At 41.0% G+C, this 23,839-nt stretch overlaps 1 protein-coding gene across 1 annotated transcript in view; it reads right to left on the minus strand.

Annotated features, from left to right (window-relative positions):
• Nucleotides 1-5,143: 5,143 nt before the first annotated feature.
• Nucleotides 5,144-23,839, minus strand: part of LOC128738974 (Krueppel-like factor luna) — an 85,402-nt gene continuing 66,706 nt past the window's right edge. The window contains exon 3 of the mRNA XM_053834500.1: nucleotides 5,144-5,319. Coding sequence (XP_053690475.1) covers nucleotides 5,144-5,319 — 176 coding nt within the window. The remainder of the gene's footprint in view (nucleotides 5,320-23,839) is intronic.

Below are 23,839 nucleotides of genomic sequence, written 5' to 3' on the forward strand. Positions count from 1 at the left end.
TGGAAATAAATGTAAAACTGAAGTTTAACACCAGTAATATTGGTCCTGTCTCCAATAAGTCGAAAACCAAACACAGAAAGAGCCTCCAAAGAGATAACTGTCACTCTCGCACCAAAAATTCGGATTGACGGTGACCAAATCGAACTGCTAAATGATTTCCTGTATTCGGGCATAGCTGATAATGACAGTAGCGGAGAATTACAAAGACACTTTACGGCCACGAAACATCCCAAGCAGCACACTTTTTGCACTTATGGTTGCATAAACTTATTTATGACTGAAATTAGTCATAAATCGGTTGCCACAACTGATTTGCAACAACTGTGCTACTAAGGATAGGTTGTACTTGTGAAGGAATGACGAGCTCTTGCTGTCTTTGAACGGAAGGTATTGCACACTATTCATGGTGGAGTGCAAAAGGATAATGCAACGAGAAGAAGGTTAACTACTAGGAGAACCCCCCATCGCGAGGCGCTTGAACAAAAATCTGGAATATTGCAAAAAATCTGTACAATATTGAGATTTGTCTGGCAAGGTATAAAATAGTCTAGAAGATCCAGACAAATCTAGAAGGACAGCGATTATTCTGCTGAACGAGTGTTAGAGAGTGCTCATCGATCTCTCTCTTTCTCTGCATCTTGGCGTATTTTCCCAGGTATTTAACCGTTGGCTGTACAGGTTTTGTCCCAAAATTTATGGCAGAGGGTAATTTGGGAAGCAACTATATATTGCAACGCGTCGAACCTGTCATTTTCTGTAAAAAGGAAGTCAACGTATAAACGAATCTTCGATCATCTAGAGCAGTGATGGTCAAACTGCGGCCCTTCGTGATAATTTGTGCGGCCCGCGGACTGATTTGAGGCATCGCAGACCTATGAATATTTTTTTATGAAACAGGGGTCACTTAGTTCAGTTGTAATACGTTGTTCATATTGTAGATCTGATTGCTTTCCTGTTTAAATCTTGTGGTGTTATCTAAATATCGGCTTCTGGCTCGGCCAGAGGTCATTGCGGCTCACGGAATCATGGAGCGATTTGATTTGGCTTTTAAGTTTTGTGGGAACTTGCAAGTCCGCAGGGGAAACCTTTCTGAGGCCTTTGGAAATGATTGTCTGTCAGAACGTGGGAAGTGCAAATCAGCTTCACCTGGTTAATCCATCTAACCCACTGCACACCTCTTCACCACTTTTATGTGCAGTTGTCAAGAACCATTTCACCGCCCAAGTAACTATTTGGGTTTTATTACACTCTTATGATGGCATTTAAGGTCAACATTAGTCATACAAACCGCCATAAAAGTACAATAAAACTCACATTCTGACATTCTTATGATGTGCCCAGTCCGGATCAGCTGGCCGATTTATATAGTATAGACGATGGTTTCATATTTTTTTCTCACAGGGACATCCATAAAGCTGCAGAGAAAACCTCTGACCAGCAAAACTAAATTGAGTGTGTTTTGATCGACGGATGCTCACTCTCAGACATCACTTGGTGAAGGCCAGAAGGTACTGAGTTTGTTCAAGCATCGGTCGAAACTTTCGATTCACGAAGGGACGATGAAGGGGGATGCTTCCATCTGGTCTGTAGCTCTCGGTAAACTTCGTGCACTAGCCGTATTTGAACGAACGATACTAGTCTTATAAGCCATTGCACTTGCCCCGTAATTGTCCTGTACTGTAATAGCCGGCGAAGTCTGTCGATCAAAAAGGCTCAAGTTTTTAAAGATGTTTAAGCTCAAGGCTTTGCTTTTTTCCTTTAGGTTTGTCTAAAAAACGGCTAAACGTGCCGGCCTCCGCATAAGGTTTGGAAGGCACCGAACCGGAACGACAAACAAATCACAGTGGTCAACAGCTGTGCCTGGAAGCTGAACCGAGAGTGGCTGACGAAACCGGGAAGTGTCGTAATGAACGACGAGACCTACATCAAGGTGGACTCAAAGCAGTTGCCGGGACAGGAGTCTTATGTTGCCACTTTACAATTGTTCGTTCCTGAGAAGGTTAGGAAGAAGGTGGAAGAACTCGCCAAAACAAAAAGAGTTTGGTTTGGCAGGCCATCGGTGGGTGCGGCAAGATGAACTACCAAGACGAGTGCGTCCAGAAGTGCCTGCTCGCCTTCCTGTGGTCTCATAGAGGTTAGACACTGTTTTGCTTGCATTTAGTATTCTGTCACTGCGCGGTCGGTGTTAGTCTGGTACAGAGATAACAATGGTGTGTTTGTACCAAAAGACGTCCACCCATCGAGCTCGCTGGAACATTGCTTGATTGAGAAGTCTTGAACTATCACGAAGGCCTTCCCAAGGTATTGAAGATCAAGCTGGCTCGGAAAAACCAACGGTAAAAGAATCAAAGAAAGTCTATCTCACCATTGCCCAAAATCTGATGTTAGGGGTAAGACGCAGGTATTCGATTATGGGAAGGAGAATTAGAAACTTAATCATAATGCTGTAGTTTATTCAAGTTTGAAGAAAATCCGATTCGGATCCGATCCGAATCCGAGGTGGTTTCATTACCAACTTTGTGTGTCTTACTTTGTTCGAGTACAGTCTTTATCGAAGTACGTACATCGACTCATACCACTACTTACTGGCTGTACGTATGCGTACAGATATGACATGACGTGGTTGAATATCAAGCTGTTATGAAATCTTTCAGTCCCCGAGGATTTTGTACGCAGCAGTTTGAAGCAGCACTACGCACGGCAGAGATGTCAGATACTGTACGCCTCATGGCTGAAGTTCTTAGAGAATCGATAGGGAACTCGGAAGTGTTCGAAACGATATAATTCTAACACTAGAATGAAAATCGCGATTGTAGGAACGTAGAAGAGTTGTTCTATACCAATGATAACAGAATGATATTCGAGAAAATTGATCAATCCCGTAGAGGCACTGAGCCGTAAGCAAATCTATGCAGGAACGTCGAAACGGATAAAGGAACGATCGAAAGCCAGGTGGTCGACAGATGAAGGTACCACTTTAATGAGCATCTCAATGACGCTACAGTAGTAGCGAAAACGTAAGTAATCTAGCTGTGTCATAATCAGATGACTAGAAATCAGGCCCCAAGCTCTGGCAATGGGAAGTGGGTAGACTGAAAACCAACAAAGACTTTGGGAAAACAGAATGTCGGATGAGCTCAACCAACATAGGTTCACAGGTATTCGCAGATGGACCAATACCGATTCCGAACCTTGGAAGTCGCAAACAGAGCCAAATTATAATCTATCAAAACCAAACCAATTGCACCACAACGACGCAAAATGCTGGGGCAAGTTAACGGTGTTGATGATTACACTTCCGAAAGCTTCGTTTTTAAAATGTTCTACAAATATTTTTATAATTTAACACACACACGCACATGCCATACCCAAACACACACACACACACACATTCAACTCATATCTTACGTTTGCCAAAAACGAACGATCGCTTTCGTCCACCACTACTACAGTGCTACACAAAAAGATACACATAGAAATTCAGCTAATTTTGCACAGCATATGAGCGCGAGCTATGCTAATTTCGTTTGTCGTGTAGACTAAAAAGAGGAAATCAAATGGATTGCTGCATGTGTATGTAAGTTCCAATACATATAGATTTATTAGGTTACCGTTTCGCAATTTTGGTAACTCGGTGATGTGTTTTGTTGTTGTTGTTTTTACTCTGTATAAATCTGACCCCTTCTTGGTAGGTCTCTCGAAAAAATGCAGATCACAGAAATTGCATCACGCAAACAACATGTTTCTAATTACAATTTTTTTCCATTTCGTTCTCCAATTTTTAATTTGTGTCAACGTATGTCTGGTTGTGTGTGTGTGAGACGTGTCGTGTGTGTATTGGGAGGTGCTATGCAAAGGGGGAAGTACATAGTTTAATGATATCTCTAATGATTCTAGTAGAAAGCATGCCGAATACTTCAGGAAGTACATGTACGTATCGATAGGTGAGAACAAAAGAAAAGTTTTTTTTCAAAGCCGCCCAAGCGTAACGTGCTGTACAATACAATACAATTCAATTTCAATACAATATCTTATGATAACACTAAGAATATGGTGAAACTTAAAGGCAGGATATGTTTTCGTGTACTTATAGACATGGATGAATAAAAATCATTGACACCGATTATTCGAGTGTTGTGTGGAATCAATTTTGAAAAGCAGTTTACCAGCAAAGTCGAATGGTTTAGTTTTCTCGTTTAAACCTAATCAAATAGTCACTAGTATTTATGTTTTTGGCAGTGATGTTTTCCCTTACTTGTCCTATCTTCCATTCGCTTTGCCTACTTCCCGAGAACTAAAGCTAAACTAATCGTATATAACGAGATATTGTCGAAACATACATTATTAATGAACAAAACAAATGCTATAAATCTAAAATGGCCACATTCGGTAAAACTCTGTGCATTGGATTGACGTAAGTGTAAAGACTTAAGCTTTTAACTCTAAATTACGGAAAACGATGGCGCTAACAATGAAGGCTGATGCGGGTAGTACGGGGTGAGGGGCGTGATTCTTACGAACTAATTAAAATACAATGAGACATTACCGCTTATATAACATTTTTTTCCTTATTTAAAGTACTAAATACTTAAAATGTTTGTTCATCTGAATTTTTTTTTGGGATTTTATAAATGTGCAACTGTTTTCCAAAATGTTTGCTGTAAAACTGGATTGCATTTGCTCCTTTTTCTAGTTGCTTTTTCTCACTCGCTTTCATATATAAACTTACGTCCTGGTGTAAAATAGCTTTAATAGCCTAATGCGAAAACTTTTCAAGGTAATGATGTGTTTATTCGGGGACGATTGCGAAAGTGAGTCGGATAATGTTGGTGATGTTGATGATGATGCTAATGATGATAATTATGTCGGTGATGATGATGATGTTGTTGATAATCGTTAGGGTTAGACATAACCCTGGTTGAGTACCCTTCTCAGTATGGCTAATCAAATTTGTGTAGATTTTAAGAAAGCCAATTTTTTCAACAATATTTCGCTTATCAAATTTAGCCGCGCATCAGCGCCTGTGGGTGTACATGTTTTATGCAGTTCGAATGGTAATCGAAATTGGTGAGGGTGTTGTAAAACGATTTTATGTGATGGTACAAGCTCATTCAATCGGGTGCCAGGGAAAGGCTCTCTGGTTTTATGCGTGGCGTTTCATGTGCAGGGCCAGGTGGTCCGACCGGGAGAAACAGCGGTCGCAGTGTCGGCATTTGAACGGCTTCGCTCCGGTGTGCTTTCGGTAGTGGCGGGTCAGTTCGTCACTGCGTGCGAATCGCCACTCACAGCCCTCCCAAGAGCATTTGTAGGGTTTTTCGCCTGCAATGGAAGAGATATCGAGAAAAACAGTGATCAAAAATTTGTTTAGAATATTCTATTTTAAGTTGTTATAAGATCTCGGTGAAACAGAACGTCATTAAAATCTGAAAATTAACATGAGTTTGAGAAAGACATTATAAGCTTGCTTCAGATAGTATTGGAATAAAAACAATTGCGTGTATTTCAGTTATTTATTATTGAATTCAAGATCTTTTCTTAGACAAATGTGGCATTTATTTCATAATTTTAAGAAAAAAATACGGATAAACTCATTCGTCACGGTTTCGAAAGAATTATTGAACTTTTCCTGTAATATGGCTCATTAAGCGGCGCACACTTTCTTCGCCCATCGTTACGGCTATCTTATTCCCCCAGGTCTTCATCTGATTGATGTCTTTGACAACTTTTCCCTTTGCCTTGAGTCTTCTCTTCATGATTGCCCTTTATATCCAGTTCTCAATAGGGCGGAACTGGGGGCAGTTGGGTGGGTTAAGGTCTTTCGGGACAAACTGGACTCCTTTCTATGCATACCATTCTTGAACGACTTTGCTGTAATGATAGGTTGCCAAATCTGGCCAAAACATCACGGGACGGTGGTGAGATCGAATGGACGGCAAAATTCGTTTTTAGAGTCACTCCTTTTCGTACAGTTCTAACGTCATTGTCTTATTTGTAACGAAAACTTTCGTTTATCTGCCACAGCTGCAAATGCCCTGCCAAATCATAAATTTTCGTGCAATTTGTCGGAAAAAACAAATTTAAATTTGCTTGGAACATCCCCCGAGCCGTTGCCAAGTAAAATTTTGACCTGGCATTTGCCCGAAGTCAGCCTTGACATTTCATCGTCCATCAGAAGACACCCGTCGAACTTGGTTAGCACACGGTCGTATAGCTTTCGAGCACGGATTTTGGCCATACTATTCTGTTTTATGGTTCGGTTTGGCTGTTTGCTAGCTCGATACGACCCGATTCTTTCCCGCAGTCGAATTCTCCTCACGGTACTATGGGCATCACCGAATTTTCTGGCCAAATCACGGTCCGACAGATTGGGATTCCTCCTGATGGTCTTCAAAATCTTCCCACGCAGTTTTCGGTCGACAATTCCACTTCGATTATTAGCTTGAGACTTCCGAATCGTCGTCAATGTTTGCTTATAGCGTTTGATAACGCGACATACGGTATTTCTGTGCAATTTCAGCTGTTTAGCTAGCCTAGATAAAGACCACAATGGATTTTCCAAATAACTGTGCACAATTTTTCCCTTCTCTCGGCTTCCATGTTGTTTCTTTACAAAATACAGTCGTTTTGCGGAATGTGAAAGACACATAGGTGAAGCTAATAAAATCTCCGACACCTGGGCGCCAAGAACTTACAAATTCGTCCACCAAGACCGCCACAATATGAGCAAAAATTTATTCCAATTCTAAATGAAGTGCCAGAAATGAAGGACAGTCAATCCTCCGGCACGTCAAGACATCTGATATGAAGACAACTCTAATTACGTCCCGACGTGTTTGCAAAGTGTTCAGGTTCACTAATCTACAGCGCTGCTCGTAGCTTGGTAGCTGGAATGGTCGTTCCATAGTAACCTTTGGAGAACAAAGCGAAGAACCTCCGCTGCACGAGTCTCGATTCGGTTGACCCCATTTTGGCAATACAGGTTCCATACGGATGCGCAGTGTTTCAAATTGGAACAAACCAACGCAGAGAAGAGCGATTTCATCCAATAAATATCATTGAAGTTTTGGCGATACGCATAATGCATCAATTTGGAGTCGAACAGTACCCCAAGATATTTGACGCAATCTACACTGCGCGGAGGTACACTTGATAATCGGACATTATCGGATTCAACTTTCTCGAGATCGTGATCACTTCGAATTTGCTCGGGTTTAGTATCAAACGGTTGTTATTGCACCTTCTAGCGAATACCATCAGCTGCTTCTGGAGTGCGAGGGTGTCCGATGAATCCGAAAAATCAACGGTCCGAGATTACTGCCTTGTGGAATTCCGCAAAAAGCAGTAAAGGTGAAAGAAACCCGTCGATGAATACACTAACGAGATTACTTAGTACGATTTATATGTTGCGGCAGCGGTCCTCCAATAAAAGTTGCAGAGAGGTCTGTGTAGATGAAGTCTATCTGAGAATGGTCGTCAAAGCACAAAACAATCTATTACGTTGCAAGTGTGTGTTACTAGATTGACAGGTACTCAAACCTTATTTATATTTGTACCAGTGTTGTCTCCAAGGCTGCTTGCTCATCGTTTTTCCGTTGAGCAATAATAAATTCCCATTGGGATTGGGATTGCGTTTCAGTCTACGTTCAACGTTGTTTAAGTATTTTCGGAAGATATGCGACTAAACTTTTTCTGCTGTTTGTTGAAAACTAGGTAATGGTTTAGCAGTTGGGTCTTTTGCCTTTAGCACCTCCTTAAAGTAGCCTTTTTTCGGATTTAGGTGGATGAATTGTAACTAATAATGGTGGATAATGGAAAACATCCCAGGCGAGTGGAGCAGACGCCAATGCACATTCCGGAGCCAGACTGCGAACACTAGCGAAGCAAAGATCCAAGCATCTTCCGTTCTCATTGGGGAGTCTGACTGAAGTTTTTGGAGCGTCTTAGTAGAATACGAAACCTAAAATTAAATACACTGTGTCGTAGGCGAAATACGTATCTGTCGTGAATAAAATATACATAGCAGAATTAAATTGGATAAGTTTTTTTTATTTAATTTTAGATTGGAGAGTTTGGTAATTTGATGCACAATGGCTGTGCTATAGCAGTAGAACAACTCGGTGGTGAGCGGGGAAACCGAAGTCGATGAACAGATAGCCGTTATCGCGTTCACCCCAATTTATACCGAGAAGGTTGAACAAGTATGTCGGAAGTTGTCGAAGAGATCTCGGAGACTGATGCCATATGAGCCTTAAGAAGAACGACGTGCCTTACCCGGTCCGGTGGGAGCTAGTCGACGCACTGGTGAAAAAAGGGATCGGATAGTTTTATAGTCAATTTGCTCGACAGGTAGCCAGTCGTTGTATTCCAAGAATGAGGCCTTGAGCTGGCTATAAACTGCTATTAAAACGCTGCCGTCCGTTCGGTTCGAAGATTTGTATGGAGAAGGTTCGTTCGTTACTTACTTACTTACTTAGGTGGCTTGCCGTCCTAAGACAAAGCCTGTTGAACAAAATTTCTCCATGTAACTCGGTTGAGGGCTACCGCTCTCCAATTCCTCGGACACCGAGTACTCTCCGCCAGATCTCGCTCCACCTGGTCTAACCATCTTGCTCGCTGCGCTCCTGGTCGTCTTGTTCCTACCGGATTTGAGGCGAACACCATCTTTGCAGGGTAGTTGTCCGGCATTCTTGCAACATGCCCTGCCCATCGCATCCGTCCAGCTTTAGCCACCTTCTGGATACTGGGTTCGCCATAGAGCTGTGCGAGTTCATGGTTCATCCTCCGCCTCCATACTCCGTTCTCCTGTACGCCGCCGAAGATCGTTCTTAGCACTCGTCGTTCGAAAACTCCGAGCACTCGCAGGTCCTCCTCGAGCATTGTCCATGTTTCATGCCCGTAGAGAACAACCGGTCTAATAAGCGTCTTGTACAGGGTGCACTTTGTACGGGGACTTAGTCTGCTCGACCGCAATTGCTTGTGGAGCCCATAGTAAGCACGACTTCCGCTGATAATACGCCTCCGAATCTCACGGCTGGTATCATTGTCCGCCGTTACCAGTGAGCCAAGGTAGACAAATTCATCGACTACCTCAAACTCATCGCCGTCGATCAATATACTACTGCCCAAGCGGTGTCGTTCGTCCTCGGTTCCGCTGGCCAGCATATACTTTGTTTTAGACGTATTTACCTTTAACCCAATCTTTTCTGCTTCGCGCTTTAGTCTGGTGTACTGTTCAGCCACCGCCACAGATGTTCTGCCGATAATATCCATGTCATCGGCAAAGCAGACGAATTGACTAGATTTGTTGAATATCGTGCCCCGCGTGTTGATATCCGCTCGGTTCATAACACCTTGTAGCGCTATGTTGAACAGCAGGCATGAAAGACCATCACCTTGACGAAGCCCTCTGTGTGATTCGAATGAACTTGACAATCCACCCGAAATCCGAACACAGCACTGCGTACCATCCATCGTAGATTTAATCAGTTTGATGAGCTTCCTGGGGAAGCTGTTCTCGTCCATGATTTTCCATAGCTCTTTCCGGTCGATGGTATCATATGCGGCTTTGAAGTCAACGAATAAATGATGCGTGGGAACTCTGTATTCACGGCCCTTTTGGAGGATTTGCCGCAGTGTAAATATTTGATCCGTTGTAGACCGACCTTCGACGAAGCCGGCTTGATAAGTTCCCACAAATCTATTCGCAATTGGTGATAGACGGCGGAAAATGATTTGGGACAGCACTTTATAAGCGGCATTGAGAACGGTGATCGCTCGATAGTTCTCACAGTCCAACTTGTCGCCCTTTTTGTAGATCGGGCAGATAACCCCATCTTTCCACTCCTCCGGTAGCTGTTCCGTATCCCAAATTCTAACAATTAGTCGGTGTAGACAAACGGCCAGCTTTTCTGGTCCCATTTTAATAAGCTCCGCTCCGATGCCATCTTTTCCAGCTGACTTGTTGTTCTTTAGCTGCATGATGGCCTCCTTAACTTCGCCTATCGTTGGGGCTGGCACCTCTTCCCCGTTTGCTGCACCGTCGAAATCGCTTTCCCCGCCGCCATGGTTTTCCGCCAGAGCGCCATTCAGGTGTTCGTCGAAGTGCTGCTTCCACCTATCCGTCACCTCACGATCGTCCGTCAGAATACCGCCAGTTTTATCCCGACACATTTCGGCTCGCGGCACAAAGCCTTTGCGGGATCCGTTCAGTTTCTGGTAGAACTTCCGCGTTTCCTGAGAACGATGCAGCCGCTCCAACTCCGCATATTCCTGCTCTTCCAGGTTGCGCTTTTTCTCCCGAAAGATTTGGTTTCGCTGCATCTTCTTCTGTTTGTGTCTTTCCACGTTCTGACGTGTGGCACTGCGCATCTTGGCCGCCCGCGCAGCGTTCTCCTCATCCATCACCCTCCTACATTCATCGTCAAACCAATCGTTCCGCTGATTCCGGGCCACATGCCCGATGGAGCTCTCCGCTACACAGGTTCGTTCGTTAAGCCAGGTTTCGGCAAAACATGGACATGGTGTATGTACAATCAACACACGCTAGCAGATAGTCCCGGACGTTGCGTTTATTCCGCGTACATTCTGGTAATACACGTGGAAGTTATCGAGCTGGACATCACGTATGCTGTTTGTGGGTAAGCCAGCCATCGCTTGTAATGAACGAGTCAAGGTATTTTTCAAGACAAAGTTTCATGAATTCCATTTTAGCTCATTTTAGATTTCAATATAGGACCACTTATTTTACAGTTTCAAAACAAAAGGAATCGTGTACGTGTGTGAATGATTGCTCAGACAACGAGTAAATTCAAACTCTCGGAAAAGTTAAGTAAGAAAACTTTTTTGAGAAAACTTTTCTTTAACTTTTTAGAGTACTACACGAGAGTTGCCATTTGCTTAATTTTTCCGAACAATTAACTTTTCTGAGAGTTCAAGGGTTGTTTGATCAGAATGCATAGGTACCCTATAAGAAGATAATTTTGCCAATGTTTTATTATCACAGAATGGATAGGATCTATAACTTGAGTAACTGAACCTGTAGAATATGTTTTTATAACGCTTGTTTATTACCGTGCTTCCTTTCGTTCTTTTACTTTCTGATGAAAGACCTGGTGGTCTATGTGGTCATAAACTGAAATAATTCGGTACAATCATTGTTGGTGAAGTATATAGTTTGGTACGACCATCGATCAAATGATTTGGCATGTTGATTATTGATGAAGTATATGGTTCGGTACGACCATAGATGACTTAAATGATTCGGTATGATTATTGTTGAATGATGTGCATGGTTCAGTACGGCCATAGATGAATGTAATGATTCAGTACGATCGTTGTTGATGCAGTATATGGTTCGGTACGACTATCTATGAATTAAAAGATAAGATACGATCGTTGTTGAATGATGTACACTCAAGTCGCTTATTACGCGCAGGATACGTCCCGCGTAAATCAAAACCGCGTAAAAAAAAACCGCGTGAATTCCGAAAACCGCGTAAAAAAACCAAAATTTCGCGTAAAAAAAACTTTGTGGATTTCAACACTACGCGAAAATTAGACGTTTGGAGCACATCCGCGTAAATTCCGAAAACCGCGTAAATTCCGAAAACCGCGTAAATTCCGAAAAACGCGTAAAAAAACCGCGTAAATTTCAAAAACCGCGTAAAAATAGTCGCGTAAAAAAAACCGCGTAAAAAGCGACTTCAGTGTATATGGTTCGGTACGACCATAGTTGAATTTAAAGGTTGAAGAGACGTTGATTAAACGGCTAGAAAAGCATTGCAAAACTATTTTACATTCTGAAAATAGAATGGAAAGCACAGAAAAGCCTCTGTTAAGGTTCTTTACAGCTTCGAATGCAACCACCAAGAAGCCTAAAGCTTGATAAATTCACCAGATTTAAATGTTTAAGAGCTGAGCGAGGTTTTCTTTTCAACAATCAACTAGTAAATCAACAAGTTAATTAACCATGACATAGCAACGGTGTATCATCTTCAGAACTCAATAGAGATGACTGCACCCTAACTACAAAGCCATCCCAAGCCAAAGCGTCGATGGGGCGCATATGATCCCACTGATCACGCAATACCAAACTAGTCGAATCCATGTAAATGACCCAATCAACCATTTGGACGGAAGCCAATTGTGCGGTAGGCCAAGAGGTCCACACTGAAACTTGAAGCCAATACAAAACTTGAAGCCAGTGTTAGACGCTCGAGACCTAACAGCAATCATGAACGAAGTTGCCAGGACGCGCAACCAACATGCCGCGGGAATACTAAAAGACGACAACTCAGTTGATGATGATGGCTATGATGGCCTGATGACATAGAACAGCGGTGGTCCGATACACTTAAGGGGGGACCCTACTCTGGAAAATCGAAAAAATCGAATGTTATTTTTTTACATTTTCGAGAACCTAATACCTTCAGAAATATCATGCCAAAAAGGATTTTCTGATATCTGATCTAGTTGAAAAGTTACGACGAAAACTGTGGGATCACCTCCAGGAAATAGCATTGCTGTACGAAGCTTTAAACGCGTTTTTCTTAAAACCATGTTTTTTCAGCTGGCGGTACGTGTATCTCAGAACAATTTGGCTGAAATTTTTTTTCAGCATGTACAAATGAATTATCTAAATTGTTACGTAGCCGTTTTTTGATACCTCAATTTTTTATGAGCTCTCAATTGGCGATGTTTGATGAAAAAACATTTTTCTTTTGGAAAAATTGCCGCCATTTTGGTAATTTTTCGAATTTTCAAAAACCGCTACGTAACAATTTAGGTATTGACCTGAAGCTTCAAAATCATCCTTGAAATCCATTCTACGATACTCCGTTAGTTGCCGGCACGTACCGCCAGCAAGGAACTATTTTCTAGAGGGCATTCACGCGCCCGCCTGCCACCAGCATAATAATCAGAATTCTGGTGTCCAAAAAATACAAAACATATCTACAAATATACCTTTACCAATAACCAAAATACCCCAACAATTACCTATAATTCTAGCATCTGAAAAAAATTACGAAAATCTATTATTTTTCGGTCTTATAGAGTAGGGTCCCCCCTTAAAACTCCTGTCATTTTCCAAATTCCACTCAGAAATGTTCGGGAATACGAGTGTAATCCATGGAATCGGTGGTCACATACGGACGATGACAGGTTACCGAAGTAGCAGTTTGGTGCTGGAGAAAACACGATCTTGCGATATGACTTGCAGATTTGTAGGGGGGGGGGGGGGGGGGATGTAGCGCCTCTTCCCCGCGCGTCCTATTTTAAGATACCTTAAACCCGGATTTTAGTCCCGGAGGGTATTGATCGGTAGTCTTTTACTGTCCGCACAGCATTGACCTACTTTATCATTCTGGTTCCAGTCGCTCACCGTCACGTCCGGTTATTATTATTTTATGCAAATGTTAGCGAAACCATTTAAATTGTTTTGTGTACCAATGTTTTGTTTACCACAGCGAGCCACCGCCCGGTTCCTATATGCTACTCAGAAGGTAGGTCCACACATCAGTGCATTTTCTTCCCGGGATTCTCTCCCGGCAGATTTAGCGACTAAGATCGTAGAAGCTCCGCGTGGTTCTACATCATTACGTAGAACTACGTCTTACGGTAAGGTTTGGGATAGGGAAAATCGAAAAATGCGACCGTCAAGAAAAAATGACAGGTTTTGGGCGCCAATAGCTTAGTGGTTTCTAGATCGATTTTAAATAACTTTGTGCCAATCGATCGGAAAACTTTCTACGCATCCACACCAATTAAGAAACCTATTGATTTTGGGGTGCGCACTATTGAAAAGTTAAAAATAATGGAGAACTGTCTACCAAGAATTCATTGCTTCGTGATTGGTTGTTGAAAATGACGTCGTCAAAGTGATAACGCGATTACACACTTATAATTCAGCCAATTATAATTAGATTTCAAAGATATTTACACCACTTTAAAGTGCGTGGTATTGAATAGTTGAAAATAACTCTAACTCGGTCTAAAACTAGAAACTCTCGTTTCGTGTTTGGATGGAATAATTTCTAATTATTTTCGAACAAGCCTTGGCACAATTCACGAATCAACGAGAAAGTTGAACGAAAATTTCATTTAATTCTTCTATAACTAAGTTATAATTTAATTAAATGGGATTTTACTCCTTCTCGTTGATTTGTCCTAATGATACCATTACTGCTATGTCGTTCCACTAAGAGTCGCTTTGGATAATTTTTACATTGAAAAATCGGCTGATCTGCTGTGAACAAGTGTACAGCTGTAGTAATACGTAGCGTAATTTCTGTGTGGCAGAAAACGAGGCTCACTGTGCAAACAGTGACACGAGCATGAATTTAACGGGACTTTGACTTTACCTCCTTTGTGTACAGACTGCAATTGAAAAAGCATAAAACTCGCTCGAGTTTGTTCAACGTAGTAATGGAGTGACAGACCATGAAAAATAGGACGGACTAAAAGTGTACTTGAAATGTGAATAAAACAAGGGCTAGCTGTTCGTAGCGTAGCGAACACAAGCAAGCAGGCCTTGGAAGATAGTTTGTTCGAACAAAACACGGCCTGCGCATGGTAAAATTTTCAGTTGCTGTGAAGCAAGTAGACGCGAAGGTGCCCTCGGCGCGTTAAAAAGCCTCCAAGACGTTTCGCAAAGTACATCGTCAAGCGAGAAAAGAAGAAGGAGGCGCGTAGGGTGGTACGTGCATCTGTCATTGACTGGTGAATTTGCTGAGCAAGCAACTTATAAATAAGCATGCTTGTTTGAAGTAAACAATGCAAGCTGGAGTTATGATAATCCAACAATCGGTCCTTTTAAGGTCCACACATAACGATTGAAGAGTTTATTATATTCTCTTGCGCAGTTATTATCAAAATAACACTCAGGTAATGAGGGAAAAGTTGAATTTTTCGTCGTTGCAGACAACCAACAACAAATGGCGGGAATAAGTTTTCTTGTCACGGGCGGCATTTGAAGATTAAAAGAATCATTGCTCTGCTGTTCTAGTGAATTTGTAGATAGTATTTCATAGAAGTTAAGGCCAATAAAAACTTGAACTGAAAACATGGGAATTGATGTGAAAGTATATTTTTTTTTATTTTTAATCAATTTTCACGAATAATCGCCCTGCCATCCTGAATCACCATGTCAGCATCATATTCAAGACAGGACTTAATTCTGGACTTACGGTATAGATCGAATTAATTCACACAAATAACTCTGAAATCTATTGAGAACGTAGCTATGCTTTGATAAATATTACATTCTACGCATAATCGCTACAAAGAGGCTTACGTAGTCCTACGTCAACTATGCGGTCGTGTCTAGTACACACTCCTCTGATTTTTTCAACCAAAACTAAGTGTCCTTAATGTGGAAGAGCTATGCTTTCAACAAGACATTGCAATATACCACATCGCAAATTTTGAACATAGTGTCTCTAAGGTTACTAATAGGGTAGGGCGGGGCACAAGTGCGATGTTTGAAGTTGTCATCAATTTTCGTGAGATATAAAGAAGGACAACAACATAATATATTTTATAGTGATGCAGTAACTCAATGTCTTTACATTCAACTATAAATCATCTGCGGTAATAGTGTTTTGCAAAATAAATTCTTCTTTCTTCTGATCAAGTGCCGATTCGCACTTTTGCCCCACTAGCGAGGCCAAAGTGCGAATACCGTAGGGCAAAAGTGCGAAGCTCGAATCCATGAAATTAGCACAACAGTAGCTAACAAAACTATAGTATCTCCAATCTGCGTTATGTTTCGGTAAAGAATATTCTCAATTTGCACCTTTCCTATTTTGCGCTGGTGTATTGCAGCCTCCGTTAGATCGAAACTTTTCCAAACGTTTGTTTTTTGTTTCGTCAGCGGAAAACATTGTTTTCCTTCGACCAACATCTATAGAGCACACAGTTTTCTGCAGATCTTCCTTTTCTAGTAACTGTAATATAGTGCCTAAAGCTGTATATAATAAGCTATACATTTTGCCTCGTCCATGAATCGCACTTTTGCCCCGTCTGTGAATCGCACTTTTATTCCGCTAAGCGTTTGGCGGGGTTAGATTAAATTACGGAAAAGCGAAATATATTTTGTAAATTCTTTTCACCGTATTTTGAAAACATATATGTGAGTGATGTAAAACGCTGCTACAAATTTTCAACAAGTAATATCCTCCTGTTGATATCGTATTTGCCGTATAACGAAAAATTACATCAAAACATCCCTAAAATAACATTTGCACATAACTTAGCAACTATGTTTCGTAAGCAACCAATGTTTACGTTAGATTCAAACTGCCAAAGTAGTCACCCATCCATGTCAAATTAGTTAATTCACTCGGAATCTGCACCGATAAATCATTGAATCGCACTTTTACCCCTCCTTACTCTATAGCATTTTTGGTTTTTGTCTTATATTGTTTGTCGGTTTGATATGTTGGTTCTAAAAGCTTCGACAAGTTAACAATCGTGTACAAATCTTGATTGTAATTTTTTATATATAATTGCTGATTATAGTATTCGAACTCACGGTTTTACTTTACCTATGATAAAAATTGGAATAGACATAAATTATAATTTCGATAAAGATGTGCGTTAGAAGAACCCTTATTATTTCTAAAATTTGCTTGTTTAAATTCGTACTATTAGAAAAGAATTTTAAATAAAAATATAAACATTTTTTTACGAACTTTGCTCCGCTCTTTGATGACAGGTGTATCTCTCTGAAAACGAAACAAAATACCGCGCATGTAACCCACAGGATGTAGGTAGCAAAAGCATTAGTACGAAGTTCTTCGTGACATTTCAAGATTGGTTTTTCGAACGTACAAAATACCGCAAGTTTTCCTTTGGCGTACCGGAAACATATTTACATTCTAAACACATCTTGTCATTTTGTTGAAAAAACAAAATATCACATCACTCGGAACCAGCCGGTTCCGCCAACGCCGCTCAAACCGCATTTCCCACCAACCAACCCACGTACATTTTTTTGCCGTTCCGAGGTCCTTCTTTACCGTCACATATAAGCTTACGGAGTGACGAAGATTTGCTGGTGATTTTCGGCAATAAAAGTCCGTACACATCGAGACGAGACAGTACCCGGTTTTGTCGCAAACTGCCTGCAAGGGCTTAGTCAACAGTTTGAGCAAGCATAGACAAATACGGGGAAAATTTTAGTCAAACTAAAGGATGCGCTGTGGCTGCAGCTTTTTCCGACTTCTCTTTGTTTTTCATCCGCGCCGGGCCGGTAGTCGGTCGGAATGTTTCTGGGGTTTTACATAATTCTGTTCGGAACTTATCCTGGGCAGACGGGGAAAAAGGAAAGGAGAGGGCGGCCGGGAGTAGTCATCCAGGCACGAGCACGATGAGCAAACATTGTGCATATTTGCCCAGAGTTTTTGGGGCGAAAGATGTACAGTAGTAACATGCACATCATTTCGATTTAAGCGGAACGAACCGAATCCAAATCGGTCCGTGAAGGATCGGAGCCAGAGTAATCTAGAAAAATAAAAAAACCACAACTACAGCTTCCGCTTCCTCCATAATTGCCGGTTCAGGTTCGCTGCCTTCGGTTCGATGTTTTGACTGTTTATTTTAAAGTTTTAATTGTATCATTCCGCTGAACGGATACGTAGCAGGGTGTCTAGTGGGATTTGATTTAACGTGGAAGGAATATTGTGAATCCTGCAAAGCGAAGTTTGAGAGTGTAACTATTTTATTTTGGTGGAAATGATATAAAAAGAGGTTTAAATTTTCGATTTTTTCTGGTCGTTGGCATGGAATGGCTGTACGAAAAACTTTGCCTGGCGAAAGAGACACAATCAGACACAATCAGTGACTCTTTCTCTGAAGCCACAATAATTTGATAAATATTTCAATTTGAACTTCCATTTGGTTCGCTCCATGCTTCAGATAAATTTAGCTCATTTTACAAAAGTCAGACAACCGAGGAGTCATTTGCATTACAGAGGAAGCGTATTTTTCAAACGGGGACCAAACTGCCCAAACGACAAAGGGAAGAATCATCCAGTTGCACTACCCAGTCGGGTAGTTTACGGCCGGCAGCAGAGGACCACATAATAAAGTTCGTTTTTCTTTTGCCCGGCCAGCCTGGGCTCCCATTGACTACCGGAAGTGCCATATCCCGTTCCGCACATCTCACATGCACGCTGGGAAGCCGTGCGGAGGAAGCCGTAAAGTACCCGAAGGCTGGTTCCTATTACAACCTATGGGATGTTATGGTAGTTTATCCTCCAGCCAAGCGAGCTGAACGGAAGCGGGACTCGACACCATCGCTTTGCCACTGGCACAGTGTTGGACAAGGAAAAATGAACATAATTTATTAGAATTAAGCCAAGCATCCCTTGAATTTGTTTACATTAATACTAAAAGCAAGAAGCGATAAGCTGACTCGGTGAGGCACAAGGACGTGCTACCAGAGTGGTACAGGTTGCAAAGAAAATAGTCCAATTTAAATTTTTACTATTTTGCAAGTACGGTGTTCGAAAGTTTGAACATTTTTAGTCTTTTCTAAACATAGTAGAAATTTTGCAATGTAAAAGAGGTAAACCCATAAAGATATTTTAAATTCAAGGTTTAATGTATAATCAAATGGGCTTGACAATTTCAATTTTGGATTCAATTTTTTGATAACGTAATCTACTTTGAGACACCCTCTAATAATACATTTTGTTTGTCACTAACCTTTGTTCATCATGCATCTCGACTAACTTTTGCAACATTCGAACACAATACCGGGTACACATTTACATGCTGTATCAATCAGTGTTTGTAAGGAATCTCACCTTTTCCCAGTTTCGAGATATGCGCTCTGACTGCTCCACACTGCATCCTGAAATCTCAGTTCAACATGATGTCAAATATGGGGAATCTGCAAGATGCTTATGATACAAGCTGAGTAGCAAAAGAGTTCCCGTCTTCTTTGAGCAAAGTATATTTATTGTAAGTTTACTAGCAGCCGGTGAGTTTCGTTCCTGTGGGATTATGCTGCACATACAATGAAGTTAATGGAAATAGTTTCGGTCTATGAACGTCGGAACGTTCAGGCCTGTGTACCCAAGCACTCAGACGCAAAAGTGACTTTCGACTGTTGTACCGATGTGCAGCAGCAGCAGCAGCAGCAGTACTAGGTCGCCGTGCTGGTGAGGAATGTTGACAGGATTTGTGTAAAGATGTGTACCAATCTGTAACTGCTGCACTGCACTGTGTGTACTTCAGAGTACTCGACAGCCTCCGCAAGTCCGCAGATACCATCCGACGTTGGCTGTGCGTTTTCAGCAGCAAAACCCCACCGTAGGGAGTAAAGTGATTACATTTGAAATTTAATTTCTTATCCTTTGAATAACGGAATGTGGTGTGTGCCTCGAGAGACTTTTCTTATATTCAGATACGAACTGTTGAAGTGTGCTGCTAGGTTTTTAACAGGGAGTATGAGATTCACCGTTTTAGTCTGATTAAAGGTCGTACAGTTTGCGCAATTTAACATTAACTGACGTGATGATAATAGTAATAATGTAATGACATTGTTCAGATCGAAGACTTATTTTTGGGAATAATTTTGCATGGTCAGTGAAGATTTCAATAATATTGGATTCATTAAATATTCGTAACCATTTCGAAATATACGCGTGCTACACCGTTGTCATTATATATTATGATGGAAAAATCTGCATTAAAAATTCATAAGCAGCGTCTTTTCCCGAACCCAGTTTTGGCCATAAATTAGAGTCGTTATCTCTATCCCTGCAAAGCCCATTTCTTCTTCATTTATTTCATCCTCATCGTTACGTTCTTAATTATTTAAAAAAATGCCATATTCGAACCGGTACCTACAGGTTCGCCGATGTGTTGCTCAATGAACGTTCACGGCGGGAAAGAAACCATCAAACACTCCCGGTGGCGTTGTCTGAAAAATGGATGGATCAGCAGTGGGATCATGGTTTCCACCCATCATCAACTGCCATTTCCATTTCCAGGTTTGAGCTGAACACAAGAAAATCCTTCAACTGCGTCGTCCCTTCTTCTTCTAGGAGAGTGTGCTTATTAATAACTCAACAGATCTGGCAATTAAATTGAATTATGTTCCATTAGCGCGAAAGGTGTGTTTGTCGAAGGTGTTTGCGCTGGCTGCGGCTTCCCATCGTATGGGAAGCTTGTTCTAGGTTTGCTCATCAATATTATCCTTTGGCCATATGCGCTAGATTGGAGGTTTATGTATGAGAAAAAAAGAAGAGCACTATAACGGAGGAGTGAATCAATCATTAATGGTTGCGGTTAGAGTGAAATACTCTGCTATAGAAAGGCCGTTTTTAAAGAAGAACTGTACTTTAAATTTGCAAAACTTTTTGTTTGCTTTGCCATTTCGTCATGAACAGATTAACATGTGAAGAATGTGCTAATTTTATCGCGCACCAAGCACTTTATTCCAGCACCCTATATATCGTTTGCCACTTTTATTCTGCAGGTTAACACGCATCACCAGAGATAGTGTGTACTCACCGAAAAAGCTATTGTTTTTGTAGAGTGTAGTATCAAGAAATGCCCGAATGTGTTCATTTGGGATCATATTAAACAATTCTGTAGCTCCAATCACGATTATCGACTTTTTTGTACCACGATTGAGTGCGAGTGAGCTTTTGTTTCAACAAGACGGCGCAACATGCCACACCTCGCGCACCATAATTAATTCAATAAAAAAAAACTACAAGGTATACAGTCTTAAGGGTTGTACGAAAGGATGACGTAGGACTATATCACTCGCTTTAAAAGGGCCAAATATGACGTGCCATTAGAATGTGCTTCTCTATTGACATGAATGGCAACAGGTGCGTAATTTAGCGGCGTCGATTCACTGTCTCTTGCTCCTAGAAGATTTTACTAGATTCCTGTCTCCAAAAACCCCCACACGCCAAATTTTGTCCCATTTGCTTGATTAATTCTAAAGTTATGAGGCAATTTGTATTTCATTTGTATGGGAGCCCCACCTCTCAGAAGGGGAAGGGGTTTCAGTACACCTCAGAAAAAAATCTGCCTTCTAAAACCCCTACATGCCAAATTTGATTTCATTTGCTTGATTAGTTCTTGAGTTTTGAGGAAATTTGTGTTTCATTTGTATAGGAGCCCCCTCCCCCTCTTACTCCCTCCATGAAATTGCTCTCTTACACCCTTCATAAAATTGCTGGTCATTTTATCTATCAAACGACATATAAATTGGTCAGTTTCGTTCAATAGTTTAGTGGTATTTACCATTTGAAATCTTTCATTAGAACGTTACACTTCTGTTTTCGTTTTCACAAAGTGCTACGCAGTCCCAGTATAGTAAACAAAGACGTAGTCCTACGTCAGAAAAACCTTCGAGTCAATTTCGCATGATTGATTCGTGAACTATCCTCCAAGATTTAACGCCGTTGGACTATTTTGGAAGTCTCCTGGCTACACCTTGGTAGACAACTGTCGCTGCTCAACAGCCAGCTCTGTTCCTCTGGCCGTTGTAAAAAATAAGCCATTAAAACAAAAAATACCAGTTGGTTTACATTGCCACCCTATTTGGCTTAGGGGCCAAATTAAAAAAAAAATCATTTGACAAATATTCTGAGTTACGCCCTTTTGAAATTTAAACAGTGAGACTGCTCGTATAAATTGAACAAAAATCTTCAATAACCCATTGCATATGCCCGTTGGTGATTTATTTTAGGAGCTTTAAATTGTATTGGGACTATTCGAAAATGTTCCGGATGAAGTAGCCGCTTAAGGAAATTGCCACTTTGTGACCTGAACCAAAATACATCAAGCAAGACCTTAAATCACATTAAAATTTAAGAAAAAGATCAATGTATTTAGACATTTAAGCTATTCACCTCGTTGGGGATTCTCGGCATCCTCCGAATATGTCTAGATAGATACCAATGTGGTCCGAGGTAGTTTATTTGACATCCATTGATCTAGTTTTTGAATGTTTTCAGGATTTCAGGATTCGCATGATGTATTTTGTGTCACGTCGCAAAGTTCGGCAAAGCTCTACATGCTCCGGCCGATTTAGTTGACTTGAGCTTATTTGACATTACTTCCGACATGGTGTTCGCTGCTACGAAGAAATTAAAGCGTTCTTTTTCCGCGGCACCTGATAGTATTCCAGCTGTGCTCTTACATCGCTGCAGCAATGTGCCGAGCCATTGGCCATTACTTTACGCATGATTTTTAGAACGTCATTCGAACAAACACGGTTTTCTTGTCAAAATTATTAAAAAAGTTGATTTACAAAATTATCTTTCACCGAACGTTAGATGAAAATAAACATGTTCTAAGGGTTTCATAGCATTGATAGAAACTTACTATACTCAATAAGTGAATAAAGTTGGGTCTTTAAAACACAAATTGCCGATAATTTCGTAAGTTCAATAATAATTGGAACAACGTACGACACTCCTTTCAATTTCATTGCACGCCTGTTTTTCTTGTCCTAACCCCTGTTTTTCTGCAACGCGCATTTGACAGTTCAATTCTCTGAGGTGTTGCTTTTTGTTTATCAACGCAAGCGGTGGGAGCTGTTGTTTTTCGTCTCACGATTTTTGCCGGTTTTCACCGTCTATTGAAAGGATTCCAGATCCATAATGGATGCTAAGCTAATCTTAAAGTAGGGGCATTAGGGGCATAATGAGCATCCTAACTTGTTGGCTGATTTAAGCACCCAAAATGACAGAATTTTTAAAGTGTCGTCATTGCAAAACATACATTCACTATCGATAATTAAAGGCATACTGTTAACAAATTGAAAAATAATTAATATGATGACGAAAATTGCAATTTAAACTTATGCTTCAAAAACTAAAAATCGGTCAGTGTGTGGGGCATAATGAGCACCCTTATAAACACATGCTTGAAGGGTGTATATAAGAACAACAACCACACACACATACACACACACTCACTCACACGCATGCATATACACATACATAAACACATACATACACATATACACATACACATACACACCCATACATACACAAACATAAAACGTGTCAAAACGCCGATAAAACTATTGACCGCAAGCCGCTTAAACGCAATTAAGCCGCGGAGGTTGCCTCTGGAGCACACAAGGAAAGTTTCGGATGACGCTTAAGCTAGCTGTGTTTTAGTGTTGAAAACATATGCTTTTCCGTTTCCCTCTACCTACTCCCTCTATACGAGGGTTCTGATTTCACGAGTAGTAATACCGTAGCATCGAACCTCCATATACAAAATATGGATCACCAGCTCTTGTTCTGCAGCAAGAGCGAAAACAGATTTGAAGGAATCAATTTGGTCCACCTTCTGCCCCCAGATTGCCCTTTCGTATGGTCTTACATACCGAGTTAACGTCTACCGCAGAATGCCGTGGTACTTGGCGACTTATTTTGTGGATATTCCGTCTCGCCTTATAGTGGTCAAGGCCACTTGCAAGGCCTTTTTTGACAAATTATGTCTTCCGGATATTCTTGGCATACCATTACTGTAAACAAGCATTGACGCGATAAACAAAGAAACTGACAGGTTAGTTAATTTGACAAAGTGCTCGCTTCACCCCATCTAAGGGTGCCCATTTTGCCCCCAGTCAAGTAGTTAAAGTAAAAATGGGTTTTTACACTCATTATAGTATAAAATCAAAACTTCAATGAAGGTAAAATTTGAGATTCATTGTATACATCATGTGGCAGTGTACACTTGATAGTTTAAGATATTTAAATGATCATAAAAGCTTATTTGGTAGTGCACCAAAATTATAATTTTTTCAGCGTCTGAGAACCAAGTTGAGTTTTTTAATATAACTCCGTGTTTT

The sequence above is a fragment of the Sabethes cyaneus genome, chromosome 2 (assembly GCF_943734655.1).
Source record: "Sabethes cyaneus chromosome 2, idSabCyanKW18_F2, whole genome shotgun sequence".
NCBI classification, from domain to species: Eukaryota; Metazoa; Arthropoda; class Insecta; order Diptera; family Culicidae; genus Sabethes; species Sabethes cyaneus.